At 41.8% G+C, this 14,767-nt stretch overlaps 1 protein-coding gene across 1 annotated transcript in view; it reads left to right on the top strand.

Moving 5' to 3' along the window:
• Positions 1–14,767, top strand: part of syne1b (spectrin repeat containing, nuclear envelope 1b) — an 85,052-nt gene that overhangs the window by 53,127 nt on the left and 17,158 nt on the right. Inside the window, exons 80-116 of the mRNA XM_039785417.1 lie at positions 43–261; positions 353–621; positions 795–960; positions 1,101–1,256; positions 1,378–1,530; positions 1,628–1,810; positions 1,959–2,096; positions 2,378–2,563; positions 2,719–2,841; positions 2,963–3,145; positions 3,463–3,606; positions 4,178–4,354; positions 4,613–4,753; positions 5,038–5,151; positions 5,261–5,422; positions 5,892–6,086; positions 6,229–6,405; positions 7,359–7,550; positions 8,005–8,136; positions 8,471–8,571; positions 8,693–8,846; positions 8,932–9,060; positions 9,162–9,287; positions 9,551–9,760; positions 9,909–10,010; positions 10,118–10,237; positions 10,321–10,521; positions 10,671–10,844; positions 11,265–11,396; positions 11,685–11,881; positions 12,117–12,249; positions 12,658–12,840; positions 13,035–13,184; positions 13,468–13,644; positions 13,796–13,951; positions 14,070–14,225; positions 14,382–14,552. Of these exons, the coding sequence (XP_039641351.1) occupies positions 43–261; positions 353–621; positions 795–960; positions 1,101–1,256; positions 1,378–1,530; positions 1,628–1,810; positions 1,959–2,096; positions 2,378–2,563; positions 2,719–2,841; positions 2,963–3,145; positions 3,463–3,606; positions 4,178–4,354; positions 4,613–4,753; positions 5,038–5,151; positions 5,261–5,422; positions 5,892–6,086; positions 6,229–6,405; positions 7,359–7,550; positions 8,005–8,136; positions 8,471–8,571; positions 8,693–8,846; positions 8,932–9,060; positions 9,162–9,287; positions 9,551–9,760; positions 9,909–10,010; positions 10,118–10,237; positions 10,321–10,521; positions 10,671–10,844; positions 11,265–11,396; positions 11,685–11,881; positions 12,117–12,249; positions 12,658–12,840; positions 13,035–13,184; positions 13,468–13,644; positions 13,796–13,951; positions 14,070–14,225; positions 14,382–14,552 (5,982 nt within the window). The remainder of the gene's footprint in view (positions 1–42; positions 262–352; positions 622–794; positions 961–1,100; positions 1,257–1,377; positions 1,531–1,627; positions 1,811–1,958; positions 2,097–2,377; positions 2,564–2,718; positions 2,842–2,962; positions 3,146–3,462; positions 3,607–4,177; positions 4,355–4,612; positions 4,754–5,037; positions 5,152–5,260; positions 5,423–5,891; positions 6,087–6,228; positions 6,406–7,358; positions 7,551–8,004; positions 8,137–8,470; positions 8,572–8,692; positions 8,847–8,931; positions 9,061–9,161; positions 9,288–9,550; positions 9,761–9,908; positions 10,011–10,117; positions 10,238–10,320; positions 10,522–10,670; positions 10,845–11,264; positions 11,397–11,684; positions 11,882–12,116; positions 12,250–12,657; positions 12,841–13,034; positions 13,185–13,467; positions 13,645–13,795; positions 13,952–14,069; positions 14,226–14,381; positions 14,553–14,767) is intronic.

The raw sequence follows: 14,767 nt of genomic DNA, 5'->3' as shown, positions 1-14,767 counted from the left end.
TCTATGAATGCTTAGTTTACTAATTGTCTCTTAAATTTCCAGTCCCTTGTCTCACTGGTGAATGGCTTCCAAGAGAAGCTGAGTGGTTTGGAGGAGCAAGCTGCCCAGCTGGAGCTGGTGGGAAGTGATGTAAGCAAGGCCACCATCAGTCGCTCCATGACCACCGTGTGGCAGCGATGGACACGACTACGAAGTGTGGCGCGGGGACGAGAGAGAGTACTCGAGGACACAGCACAGGATTGGAGGACTTTTAGAGAGAAGGTACACGGACCACAGGAAAAATGTTTACTTCATAATAAAAAGTATAGTTTTTTTTTACTAGCAGCTGAATTTTCACAATCCTTTTGTACAGATGGTGAAGGTGAGAGCAGTCTCTGATGAGCTCCAAAGTCGTTTCCCTGACACTGCTGTGGAGAAGGCTTCCAAAGCCACCCTGCAGTCTCTGTTGGACCAGCATGACTTGCTGAGCCAAGACTTGGAGAGAGAGCTCTCCTCCCTCACACTGCTGCGCCAGTATGCTCTCAGCCTGCTGCATGATGTGGAAGTGCCTTCACCAACAACTGAACAGGATGAGCTGCCCAGCCTGAAGGAGATCAGAGCTGTTCAAGACCAAATGGAAAGGTAGCGACAAGATAAACATTAAACAAGAACATCTGTATTAAAATTTGTCTAACCAGTGGTATTGTTTTAGTGGAGATGTTTTAGTATGATTCAAAATAAAAGCAATTTGTTTTATTATTAAGATTAAAAAAAAAAAAAAAAATGTTAGAGTTATTTTTGTTTTTGCCCTCAAGCCTCCTGACACAGTCTAGGACAAAGCGGGCACAAACAGCTCAGGAACTACGGGACAGAGAGGAAGTGGAGAAGGAACTTAGTGTTGTAAAAGCCTGGATTCAGGAGACCAGGGAGCTTCTTCTCAATCCCACACCAGACATTGATTCTCTGCTGCAGGAGCTTGAGGTATATCTTACATCTAAAAAAGAAACCGCATCTTTCTTCTTCCATCTTCTTTCTTCTTCCAGTCGGCCCTAGAACATTTCTGTTTGAATGTTATTATTTCTAATAAAAGTTACATGGGTACTCCATTTGTTGCGTTATAGGTTGTACATGGAGAAGTGATCACTTATCGTCAGCATGTGGATAAATTAGCAGAGCAGCAACAGAGCAAGTACCTGGACCTCTACACTATACTGCCCTCTGAAATCTCTATGCAGTTGGCTGAGGTCTCACTTGCATTGGGTGCTATTGAAGATCAGGTACGGTATCATTTGAAAAGCTTTCAATGTAAATAAAACCTTAATGGGACTCTTTAAATGTTGTATCATCTAAATTGTGATGTATGTTAAGTAGTCATGTATATTTCTTAATATGTTCTAGGTTCTTTCAAAAGAGAGAGAAATTCAGAAAATCAGAGAAATAAAAGAAGACTTCAGCTCTAGAATCCATGACATCTCTGAGAAGCTCAAAGCAATCTCAGCTAAATTCAAAGAAAAATCTCCTGATGTTGATCATGCCAAAGAAGAAGTCAAGGTGGGTTAACTTATTTCAGCTTGGTCTAACTGTGAATGTGTAGTTGACTACAGCTGGTAGGATTATAAAATTATGTATGTTGCATTTCTTTTCTCAGAGCATGGCTGAGGACTTGGACAGTTGTGGTCGCACCCTCTCAGAACTGGATGCTGCTGTACAAGAGTTTGGCCGCAGAAACCCCCTGCTGGCCAAACAGCTTAGTGACGCCATCAGCAAACTATCAGAGATGCATCACCACACAACACGGCTAGCAGACTGTAGGAACAACTGGCTCAAAAAGGTTGGCTTTTCAGGTCCCCTTTGTTAAATTGTTATTTTATTGTATGCTACAACATTCAGAAATTGTGACACAGGTAGACTGTTAAGCATACTTTATTCGTTTGTGTTGTGCTTTAACCATGCACTTCTCTCTTATCTTGGTTCCTCAGGCTGTCTGCTATTTAGATGAGTATAATGAGATGCTAGACTTCATTGTGAGGTGGTCGGAGAAAGCCAAAAGCCTGGTGAGGGCGAACATCATCTGGAATTCCTCTGTTCATCTGCAGGAGCAGATACGAATGTACCAGGTGAGTTGGGGGTCCAGAGAGCCATCCTCATAGGTTCTATGGTGATATTTAACAGACAGACATTTTAGCTTTTTTACAAAGTGTTATTGGGCTCTCTACATTATTTAAAAAAGGAAAGATAAAAGGATGGACATGGTTTGAGCTTGACTCATGCTTATTCACACACAGACACGTCAGGATTTTTACCTTTGCACACTTGTCATGAAAGGGTTGCAGAAATTCCAACAGGAGGCTATACCACAAGTGTCTTTTATTCACTGCCTTGTTGCCATGTGCTTTAGGCTGTCCTTCGTGAGTCTCGGGAGCTCCATGGAGACCTGGAATCAATGGCAGAGAAAGTGGAGCTTCTGTCTGAGGTGCTGCAGGTCGAGTCTATGAGCCAGCAGGTTTGTGAACTTAGTCGACACACTGAGGAGCTTCAGCAATGCATCAAGACACGACTGCAGAGCTTGGAAGATGCAGATAAGGTAAAACAAGATTTCTTATCTATCACTTGCTTGTAACGTTTATGAATTGCCTTCTCTTCCTATTTTATTATATTTGACAAGAAGTATTAATACTTGTAGCTCATACCTTGTGATTAGTATACTTTATAATTGAATCATGTATGATATGTCCTCAGAGTATGGAAGCCCTGGAGTATGAAGTTAAGGCCCTACATGTTGCTTTGGAGCAGGTCCAAGCTACATTGACCTCACCAGAGTTGGCACGCCAGAGCCTCAAAGAACAGCTGGCTCAGAGACAGGTAACCACACCACATTAAAACAATCCAAGATGTGGCCTGTGATTTGTCAGAAAGCACCTCGGATGCTTACTTTGCACATTATAGCAGTTTCACACAATGTAAACTTTCCCTGTTTTTGCAGCGTCTGTTGGCAGATATGGAGAGCTTCAAGCAGCAGGTGCAGGCAGTGCAGCTGTGTCAGAGTGCTCTGCGGGTCCCAGAGGAGGTGATGCCCAACCTTGCCATTTGTCGCACAGCGCTGCGTCTGCAGCAAGAAGCCAGTCAGTTGCAGCACGTGGCCATTCAGCAATGCAACATCCTACAGGTACAGTAGGGGGCATTATTGCTGCAGCACGGTAACTTCATATTGTAGTAACGTCATATTGTCCTGCATTCTGGCACAATATGCAATGCATAGTGTCTGTAGAACGGCACGGCTAGCAACTTAAGTCACAGTGCTGCCAAGTAAACAAGCTTGATGATTTAAGAAGGTTTCACATGACCTGAAAGATTCATATAGTTCTCTGCATATTTTGAGAGGTGTACTCTTTTTAAATTCTGCAAAAGAACCAAAACATTTTGGATGTTTTTACTTTTCATCTAACCTTACCAAAGCAATTTCATTTTTTTTTTTTTATCTAGGAAGCAGTGGTGCAGTACGAGCAATATGAACAGGAAGTGAGAGACCTACAGGGACTGATAGAGGAAGCACACTGCGTCATTCAGGACCGTCCGATCCCCACAAACAACATCCAGGAGCTGCAGGCCCAGATCCTTCACCATGAAGTACAATACATGAATTCACTCACTTAACCCACCTTTCCTGAGCAGGAAGAATGGGATTGAAGGGAAGGAACCCTGGACAAGTCATCAGTGTAATACAGACATAACAAATAAAGTATGACATGCTTGCATGTCTTTATAAATTTGTAGGTAGGTGATGGCGCAGTGGATATGACACATGCCTTTGGTGTGGGAATCCCACTGCGATACATCAACCAATATGTCCCTGAGCAAGACACTTAACCCCTAGTTGCTCTAGAGGCGTGCAACCTCTGACATACATAGCAATTGTAAGTCGCTTTGGATAAACGCGTCAGCTAAATGACATGTAATGTAATGTAGGTAACCCACATAAACAAAAACTTAACATGTGAATTGAAGACGGAAAGGGACATCGATTTGATGCCTAACATCAATTTGATGCATCTTTTGCAATCTAGCATCAGTACTAAATGCCGATCAGCTGTGCTGCAACATCTTTATTTATTCAACTAATTAACTGCGTACTGTGGTGTTATAGTTGAAATTTCCTCATAGCCCTATAATAAGTTGCACATTTTGTATTTTTGAATAGGAGCTTGCCCAGAAGATCAAAGGTTACCAAGAGCAGATCGCCTCACTAAACTCAAAATGCAAGATGCTGGCAGTGAAGGCCAAGCATGCCACCATGCTGCTGACAGTGAGTGATGTGGAGGGACTGCCTGAGGAGGATGGGGAGAAATCCAAAAAATCTTCAGCACAAGCCGTCATGGTTAGAGAACATAATAAACCACATAACATAGTGGTGCTTGACAAATCTATTTGCATTGTTGGTGATGGCATTGTCTACTACTAAAAAAACGAATTCTGCTGTTTCTAAAGGGTTTTATTGATTTCATTTGACTGATATGTGTTTTTGAAAAGTGCATTGTGCCACTTTTATCAAAAAAACACATTGCATATGATTAATCTTTCCCAATCCACCTTGCATGTCTGCTCTTCTGTTAATGTTTCTTGCATGGCGTGTCAGATGATGGCTGGTCGCTGTCACACCCTCCTGTCTCCTGTAACTGAGGAGTCTGGGGAGGAGGGCACTAACAGTGAGGTTTCTTCTCCTCCTGTCTGTCGCTCTCCTTCTCCCATCACTTACACTGAAGCCGCTATAACCAAGGTATCTGCCTTCCCTTTTTCTCTTTATAGCTTTTTTTTTATCAGTCATTCTGGTCTATCAGCAAAATTGCATATACTTTTTTTTTTCAAATAATCTTTCTCTAATATCTCCTGTTTATTCAACTAAGCACTCTCACTTGATAAATGCAGTAAATGAAGAAGTAAAAATGTAACCAAGGGAAGTAATAATCCATAACTATTCTCTGCCTGCACCTAACAATGAATTAGGGGTTTCATTACTAATTTGTCTTAACTGTTAATGGCACTGTTTGAATGTGTTTTTAGATGGGAAGAGGAACTCTCACAAGAGCTCCAATCCAAGAATTATATGACCCGACGTTTGAGTCTGTGGCCAACTTAGATGACTTGCAGCGCTCATGGGAGACATTAAAGAATGTGGTATGTAAATAATACAACACGTCAGCTTGGTAGTTTGTTGGTTCAAAATGATTGTTATCATGTTTTCAGGATTAGCACTTTTACATTGTTTTAATCGGTCTTCCAATAGATCAGCGAGAAGCAGAGGTCTCTTTATGAAGCTCTGGAAAAGCAACAGTATTACCAAGGTTCACTCCAGTCAATCTCCTCTAAAATGGAGGCTCTGGAGGCCAAACTAAGTGAGCCTCTGGAGGCAGATAAAAGCCCAGATAACCACATTAAGGCACAGGAGGTGAGTTGCTACAGTACAATAAAGGTTTAGAAAAGTTTTGATGGAAAGAGAGCTTTCACATTGACAGGGTAGGGAGTTGTCAGACTTCTTAAGTAATGTAGGAACTCATGATGCAAAGTATACTTTTCGAACTATGTCAAACATAAAAAATTATATTTTGCTAATGATGCATGTCTGTAGAAAACACATTTTGAGCCACTCTTGTCACCTTGTTTTGCATTTATAATATCACAGTTTATAGTAAATCATTTTTGTCTCAACATCACATTGCTGTTCCACTAAATGGATTGAAAAGGGAATTACTGCTCCTATATCCAAATTTCGAATTTGTGATTTTTATTATATGGTAACAGTCACAGCATCTACGAACATCAAAAAGATAATACTTCCCTTTTAACAAACATAGAAATGAAAATAAAGTCAGTCAATATACAGCATGCAACACCTATAACAATGTTGCTCACTCCAGGGTCTAAAAGAAGAGATTCAGAGTGTGCAGGAGGAAATTGACAGGCTGCAGGCAAGCTTCACAGAGGATCTGGCCTCTGATGCTGTGGACTCAGACATGGCTGACCAGCTGGCCATGCACTCCTCCCTCGCTGTGTTAGCTGAGAGGATGGCCACCATCCACATGAAGGCCTCAGGGAAACAGCAGCTATTGGAGGTACTGTTTGTGAAGATTGTGAAAGTATTTTACTACTAATAGTAGCTAATAGTTGTGCTTAATCGATAAATTCAATTTCATTTCTATATTCCTAAAATAATAGATTGATGTAATGAGTAAAATGTGATGTGCTCTGCCCCAGGAGCGCATTAGTGACCGTCTGGAGGGTCAACAGCAGGAAGAGGCCATACAGCTCTATCACACCCAGGCAGATGAACTGGACCTGTGGTTGACCAGAATGCGCAGTGCTGTAACCTTCATCCTTGAACCTAGACCTCTAGAGGACACGGATATGGAGGATCAGCTTGCTGAATGTCAGGTAAGAGCTCCCCCTGCTGTTCATTCAGAGCAATGGATGCATACATGTTAACTGGAATTATTATATGAATGAATTTATGAATATGCATATGAGGTTGTTAATATGTCATAGCAAATTGCTGGGAATGGCAGTACGGTGTACTGGAGTACTGTTTTGTAGGTGTTGTCTCTGGTCAGCACATGCAAATGTGCCTGTGGATTATTTAGATCTGTCTTATACTTCAATATTTTCTTTGCCGTATCATCCCAGGGGGGCAGGAACCTTTCAGTGGGTAAACAAGAGCATTAGAGGTGTTTAAAGGGGCATTCAGATGGCTAGGCTCCTAAGCATGTAGAACTAGTCTTAAGAAGATTATGCAGATGTCTCTGTTTGACAAGAGTCTGTTAGCTGCATAGGGCGGAATACTTAGGGGTTGTGGCTTTCAGACGATTAATAGATCCTGCTGCCGTGATTGGTGTTGGTGATAAAGCTGCTAGAATATCCAAGTAGGTGAATCCTAGGGAACGGGGAGGGCAAGGCAGTATGTAGAGTTACTCTCTGCCTTTGAGACCGTTTGGAGCTATCGATAGCAGAGTAGTGGCAATGGTGTTTAAAAACAAATGTATCTTCAAACTTTGGAACAGCATTCATTGATTGGCATCGTTAGCTTGTCTGGACTTAGGCGTTCTGCACACGAGAGTTACTTTTGAATTTGTGCGTGACCATGTATCCTGTAGAGCATGGACCGTGAAGGATTAGTGGTAATATGTTGCACAGGAGGCGAGGCTGGAGAGGTGGGCCAAGGATGAGAGCAGAGGAAGAGCTCTCCTTGTCCTGTACCTGGGGAAAGCTTGTGGTGTAGGGGGTTCAGCCAGACCCTGGCCCCCTGTTTGTCTGCAGCATCTGTTGGGCTGCTGTAGGTGGTGAGACGTGAGACCATGTTTGAGCTGGCTTCTCTCATCCTGCTACTGCAGAACATGCTGCTGGAGATTGAAGAGAAGGTGCTGGCCCTGTCAGAGCTGTCCATGCACAGTGAGAGCCTGCTGCTGGAGGGCCGCACAGAGACCAGAGAGGAAGCCGAGCAGTTGGCCGGGAAGATACGCATGTTGAAGGGCAGCCTATTGGAGCTGCAGAGCATGCTTCAGGACAGGCGGATCAACATCGAGGTGAGGTGGCTTCATGCTTTCAATGTTGCCATGTGATGCTGAACTTTCACAATACCACATTAGGCTCAGTCCTTACTGTGGGTACCTTGCTCACGATGTTGATTAAAACATTTTCCAACATCACAGTGTGACATTTTCTGTCTAAATGCACAATAAAGAACATGTTTATACTCTGACTTGAACCACCATCTTTATTAGAGCATCATAATACAATAGGCTGACCTACGTAAGTGTCAAGTCCATTTGTTAGCATAACAAGCAAAACAGAAAATGACAAACCAGCTAAGGGAATATTAAATGTTTGTCCTTAATATCTCTTCTGTGACGCCTCTTTGTTTCAGTATTTCTATGATGAATTTGCAAAACTTGTGAATCAGAATTTAGTTACTGCATTTGATAGTCCTGCTTCTTCCTTGCTGATGTGTGTTTCCTAAATATTTTATTTTTATTTTAGGACTCACTGCAGGAACAAGAGGACAGTGAATCAGACTCCAGCCTCTCTCAAAGTCCCAGTGTGCAGGACTGGCTGGCCCAGGCCCGGACCACACGTTCCCAGCAACACCAGGACAGTCTGCAGAGACAGAGGGTACATTTTCACATATTTTTTTTGTTTCCTTATTATAGTGCTCAGTCTTCATAGCAAAAAAAGGCAGCCCCAGGCTACTCGTACTAAAATTGAAATCTCCTTTCTCAAATGATTTGTTGATGATTGTTTTTTAACTTATGGCCACTATCATACAGCACGCTTGCATTGAAACGATATATTGTTACCATTATTCTGGTGAAGAATACAATAATAATCCCATCTTTATAAAATACAATACAAATACTTTGACATCATTGTAACACCACACAGTGTGTCAGAAGCAAATTAATTATATCATACAAACTCCAATTACAGTAGATGGTTTGCTTTTTAGGAACTGGAGGAGCAGCTCGCTGAACAGAAAAAGTTGCTTCAGTCAGTGGCGAGCAGAGGAGAGGAGATCCTTATCCAGCAGGCCTCGCCCAGCAGTGCCAGGTATTATACAAACCATTATACCAAATCAATTAGTAAAATGTTAAGTTAACATTTTGTAATGATTTCCTGTAGCAGATTATAAATTGAGCATTTATTAATTCATGTTTCCGTCACCGTGCAGTACAACAGAGCCATTTTCACCAGCAACTTTGGTTGAGAGGGAATCTCAGGCTGCTCGAGAGCAGATGAGGCAGAAATGGGAGAGCCTCAGACTAGAGCTCAAAACTAAGCTGCAGCTCCTGCAGAAAACCCTGGAGCAGGACCACAAACAGCCGGTACAAACCTTGTTGTGTTGTTATTGTTAGTATTAAGCAGCAGTGGAAGTAAAGTCCATTGACCCGTTCCGTTGTTTTTCTGCAGGTATACTCCAGAGCTTCTCGTGTGACCACAGCTGGAACACTGTTTAAAGGAGAAACACAAGCTGACAAATCCTCCCTGAATAATCTGTACGATAGCTTCAGACAAACAATCGAGGACATGACCACTCAGGTATTTCTATAACATTCTTGTACATTATAATGCCATTGTATGAACATTAATTGTAAATAAAATTTTTTTTTTTTAGGTAAATGGTTGAAGCAAAAAAGCAGATGGAACAGCAGCTCTACACAGCTGTGTCATCCACCTCCTCTTGGCTGGATGGTGTGGAGAACAACGTCTTCTCAGGCTCAGTGCTGCTGGCTGAAAACGCAGAGACCCAGCTACAAAAGCAGGAGGTACATTCAGGCGTATTTGTGCAGCTTCTATCATTTTTGCAGAAGGTTTTTATAGCAAATCATATTAGCCTGTTAATATCCATGAACGTTCCCTAAAGTTCAGTTGACAATAAATTAGATCTCTGTAGGAAGTTGATTACTGATACAGTATGTGGCTGATGTTTGAAAAGCTCTGCTCTATGGATATAATCTTCATAATCTTTGTCATTTTGCAGTTGAGTATTTTTTAAATCTTCCTGAATTGTTTCTGATCTTTCCTGCAGACCTTAGAGAACGATGTGAGGCATGTCACAGAGGAGGTAAAGCTCAGCCAGGCTCTGTTAGCTGGGTCTTCAGTGTTGAGACAAGAGGACCAATCGCTGCTTGAGGACAACCTTGACTGCCTGAAAGAGAGATTAGGAGCTCTGGGTTGTGCTCTGGGGACACGCTGTGACCACATGAGGACCAGAGCACATGAGCTCACAGCCCACCAGGTTTGCCTAATATTTTGCATTTGTTGCTTTTCAAGAATGTTTTATTTTTTCTTGAAGAATGCCCACTATAAAACCAAAACATTTGCAGAACTAATAACTGTTCAGGAAATGTTGATTCTGATAAATGTTCTACAAATTGTCTTGAAAGACTGAGTTGCAGCTTCTCCAAACGGCTTTAATTGAGACCAAGTGCCAGATCCTACAGGCCTTAGCTGGAGCCATGGATAGACCAGCCTCAAAACAACTAGAGGTAATGAAAGCTTTAGCATCACATGCATGCATGCACACACACACACACCCTGCTTTTCTCTCAACTTAAAGAGACCAAAAAATGATTGTGAATGTCATGTCTCTTAGGTTATTGCCTGTGCAGAGCAGAGCCTGAAAGACTTTGAACAGAGGATTACAGAGCTCAAAACCAGAGGAGCAACACTACAGGCGGATCAGATATCAGCAAACAAAATACTAAAACTCCAGGTAATGTACATCACTGAAAACCATGCAGTAAAAGCTGCCCAGTATAGGTTTTACCTATTTATGTTCTTTGTGTGTGTTTTCAGGATTCCTATGAGGAGCTGGTGATGACGGTGGGTTCCCGGCGCAGTGGGCTGAACCAGAGCATGGCTCTAAAGGAGCAGTACGAACGTGCTCTGCAGGATCTGACGGACCTGGTAGACACAGCTAAAGACAAGATGGCTGCTGATCAAAGGATTGTTGTCAGCTCTGTCGAGGAAGTCCAGAATCACCTGGACAAACATAAGGTTTGGTCATCTTGGAGCTGTGTTAAATTAGAAAGGCTTAAGTAATATTTATAATCAAACATTGAGCACAGCCACAGCCAATGCTGCAGACACGCTGCTGAGAGAAAAAGAACTGGTGTGTTTATCTGTGTCTGATTGTGTTTTTCTAGGAGTTCTTCCAGGGTCTGGAGTCCCATATGATTCTAACAGAAACATACTTCAGAAAAATCAGTGTTCTGATGCTTCCCAAAGAGAGTCAGGCCCTGGAGGAGACACTGGCTGAGGCTCAGAGCGTCCTCAAAGAGGCACACAGTAAAGGAGTTGAGCTGGAGTGTATCCTGGAGGTGAGAGATAAAATACTATGTGTGTTAACCATTATTTTTCTTTTGAAAGCATACTGACATAACGAAAGGAAATCTGACTATGTCATTATTTGAAATGCTTATTTTTCTGGCCCAGACAAGATGTGAACATTTTTTGTTGTTCCAAAAGGTTTTTTAAATGCTACTTAACTGTGTTGTCAATATATGTTTCTAACTGAAAAGGAATAGATATTTATAAATTGCGGAAAAACTTCTCAAGTTACCTCTGCCTGAAAACTAAAGCTGAAAAAGCTTAGTTTACAGAGAATTTATTGGAAAGCCTTTCTTTTTTTCCTCCATAATAGGAGAGCACAGCAGTAGCTAAAGTGTTATAGTGGTCTTCATCTAAGGTTTACTTAGCTTTTTCAATTTGAAATATTCTATGTATTTCTTTTTTTTTAGACTTGGTGCCGCTTGATGCAGGATTACCAAAGTCTCAACCGCCAATTGGAGGCAGTTGAAGGAAACATCCCGACCGTTGGCCTAGTGGAAGAGACTGAAGAAAGGCTAATGGACAGGATTTCCTTGTATCAGGTAAAAAGTGACATCAATGCAAATTTTAGAATATGGCATAATGCCGCGGAGGACCAAAGGAAATGTAAGAAGGCAGCACACATGATATGCATTTATTTTCCTCTCTGAGCTTCTTGGTATAGATTTGTTTTACTCTGGGAAGATGTGCTTTACTTTTATTTAATTTACTCACTCACTCTTACTCTCTGTTTCTTCACCCAACTCTTCCCAGCTGGTGTTGCTCCTGCTACAATGTCACTTTTTAAAGATTTTGTTTTTTCTACCTGCCCCTTTCCATTCTCTGTAAAGGGTCTAAAGGGCAGACTGACAGAGTACCAGCACAAGCTATACCAGGTCCTGGATGAGGGCAAACATCTCTTGCTGTCAGTGTGCTGTCCCGCACTGGAGAACCAACTCGCTCTGCTGGGGGAACACTGGCTCAACAACACCAGCAAGGTCAACAAAGAACTACAGCGCCTGGAGGCCATCCTCAAACACTGGACCAGGTCAGAAACAGAATCGTTTAGGCATCAAATACAAATGATATCCCATAGAGACCCTGAAAAACATTATCTTTAGAAGGGTCTGTAAGTTGGGCAGCTTAGCAATAATTATTAAATTCACAGATCTGAGTGCACAAAACAACATTTTTAGTCTTAAGCAGATATACTGTACAAGTGATTTCTGAACTCTGTATCAGAAATCACTTTGTTCTATGATTAAATTGTGGTTTTCCTCTAGGTATCAGAGGGAGTGTGCAGAGCTTAGCGAATGGCTGCAGTCTGCTCTGGAGCGTCTGGAGTTTTGGAATACGCAGGCGGTGTTAGTCCCACAGGAGCTGGAAACTGTCAGAGACCATCTCTCTGCTTTTCTTGTAAGGCCACCGTTTTTATTAGTTTTCTTTTGCATTTTGTACCTGTATTGATCCAGAGATTCAGGCTCTTCTCAAGGAACAGTGCTACAACTAGTAAATATGTATACAGATTTATACAGGTCCTTGTTGCTTTAAGTCAATGGTGCTTACAACTGAGCCACCATACTACATATAGAGCCACACACACACACACACACACACACACACACACACATATATATATATATATATATATATATATATATATATATATATATATATATACAGTATATATTGGTAGTAGTACTTGGATATAGTAGTAGTAACAATCTTGCTGTGTCATCTGCAAAAAGCTCAGTGTATAATATCACCATAAAATATACCTTTGATTGCATACTAGCTGTTGATTGCTGTCACCGTCTGTCTCAGGAGTTTTCAAAGGAAGTTGAAGGCAAGTCCAGCCTGAAGAGCTCCGTGGTAACCGAGGGCAACCAGCTGCTGCGTCTGAAGAAAGTGGACACAGTGGTGCTGCGGTCTGACCTGGCACGCATTGACACTCAATGGACTGAGCTGCTCACACGCATCCCAGTGGTCCAGGAGAAGCTGCATCAGGTATGGTCACAGTCAGCCAGACTGAACAGGCTTAGCTGCTCAAAGGCTGCTCAAATAGGATTACCCTTTCTGCTGCTTCACTCATATACAGACGTTTTCACACAAGTTTGCCCTCAAACTGGCAGCATGTGGGTTTTTGTCTTCCTGGATGTCTAATATTCTGGTCCAATGGGTTTCTTTTTTTTTTTTCTCAGATCCAAATGGAGAAGTTGGCCTCCCGTCATGCCATATCTGAGCTGTTTAACTGGATATCATTGATGGAGAATGTCATTGAGGAGAATGAAGAAAACCTCAAGAGTGCAGTGGGGTCAAATGTGATTCAGGACTACTTGCAAAAATACAAGGTAGTGGACTTCATACAGATTCATAGATTCACAGCACTTTTTACTTTGTTTACAAAATGTTTAATGTGAAAAAATTTTAGGGTTTTCAAACATATTCATATTTTTTTCAGCTACAAATCAAATTATATAAAACCATATGTGTACATCCAAAATTTAGATTTGTTTAAACATGTTCTCTGTTGCATCTTTGAGTATTTCTTGTACGTACACTGACTAACCTGATTAATAAGGATGATGTAATGCAATTTTAATTGTGAATCTACTGTTGTTTCCTCCAACTCAGGGCTTCAGAGTAGATCTAAGCTGTAAGCAGCTGACTGTGGACTTTGTCAACCAGTCAGTGCTGCAGATCAGTGGTCAGGACGTGGAGAGCAAGCGCAGTGATAAGACTGACTTTGCTGAGCGACTGGGAGCAATGAACCGACGCTGGCAGATCCTACAAGGCCGCATCAATGAGAGGGTGAGGCCATAGGCACTGATACTGGATAATACAAGACTAGATATATAGAATACTTTATTCATCCCCATATAGAAATTCAGAAAAACAGCCATTGTCATTTATTAGTGCAAAATGAGGATGTTACAATTTCATTTGTATGAAATTCTTGCAGATCCAGTTCCTTGAGAGCCTTTTGGATATGTGGTTGGAGTATGAGAGCAGTGTTCAGTCCCTGAAGTCCTGGATGGGAACTCAGGAAGAAAGGTTAAAGAGGAAACACCGGATAGAGGATTTAACATCTGTGCAGAATGCTCTCAAAGACTGCCAGGTATGCAGCTATAAACACTGATTTATCAAGACATGTTATACCCGTACATGCTGTTGTTATTACGATCACACCCTTTTTAGTCCATGTTTTTTATCATGTGAAAACTATTAACTTTTAGGAAATGGAAGAGTTGGTGAAGGAAAAAGAGAAAGAACTGGAGAGGGTGGAGGAGCAGGGCTGTGCCCTCGTCCAGAACAAGACCGATGAGGCCTGTGCTATCGTCATGGAGACACTCCAGGGTGTCAATCACACCTGGGCCAACCTGGACCACTTGGTAAGCTCCCCTGTTCTCTTTCCACTCTGTTTTTTGTGGTACATCGGTTACACCAATCTATCTGTGCAACTCTGCTCTTTCTTGTTCTGTTCTGGCCTGCTCTTAACAATTTACTCATTGTCACTCACTGTGTGCTTTTCATTACATCTTTAACAGATAGGACAACTAAAAATCAGCCTTAAGTCAGTGCTGGATCAGTGGAGTCTATACAAGCGGGCTTCAGAAGAGATCAATGGCTACTTGATGGAAGGAAGGTACTCTGTATCTCGTTTCCGCCTCCTCACGGGCTCCCTGGAGGCTGTTCAGCTGCAGGTGCAAAGTCTGCAGGTATGTTAGGATGAAGAGGTGTTTGATTTATTATCCCTGTCAGCTGGCCTGTGGTCATCTAGAGACATTTGTTTACATTGATTGCATTAGTATGTGTTTCTAAAATCTTGTTGTGATGAAGATGACGTTTACTATATTTTTCATTAGGGGAATGTTTCTAAATTTGGTCTTACACACAATTTATCATTGCTGTTGAATTAAGCACTGTGTTGTCA

The sequence above is a fragment of the Perca fluviatilis genome, chromosome 20, assembly GCF_010015445.1.
Source record: "Perca fluviatilis chromosome 20, GENO_Pfluv_1.0, whole genome shotgun sequence".
In the NCBI taxonomy this organism is placed as follows: Eukaryota; Metazoa; Chordata; class Actinopteri; order Perciformes; family Percidae; genus Perca; species Perca fluviatilis.
The sequence above is the reverse complement of the archived record's forward strand: the minus strand, read 5'-3'. Positions and strand labels throughout refer to the sequence as shown.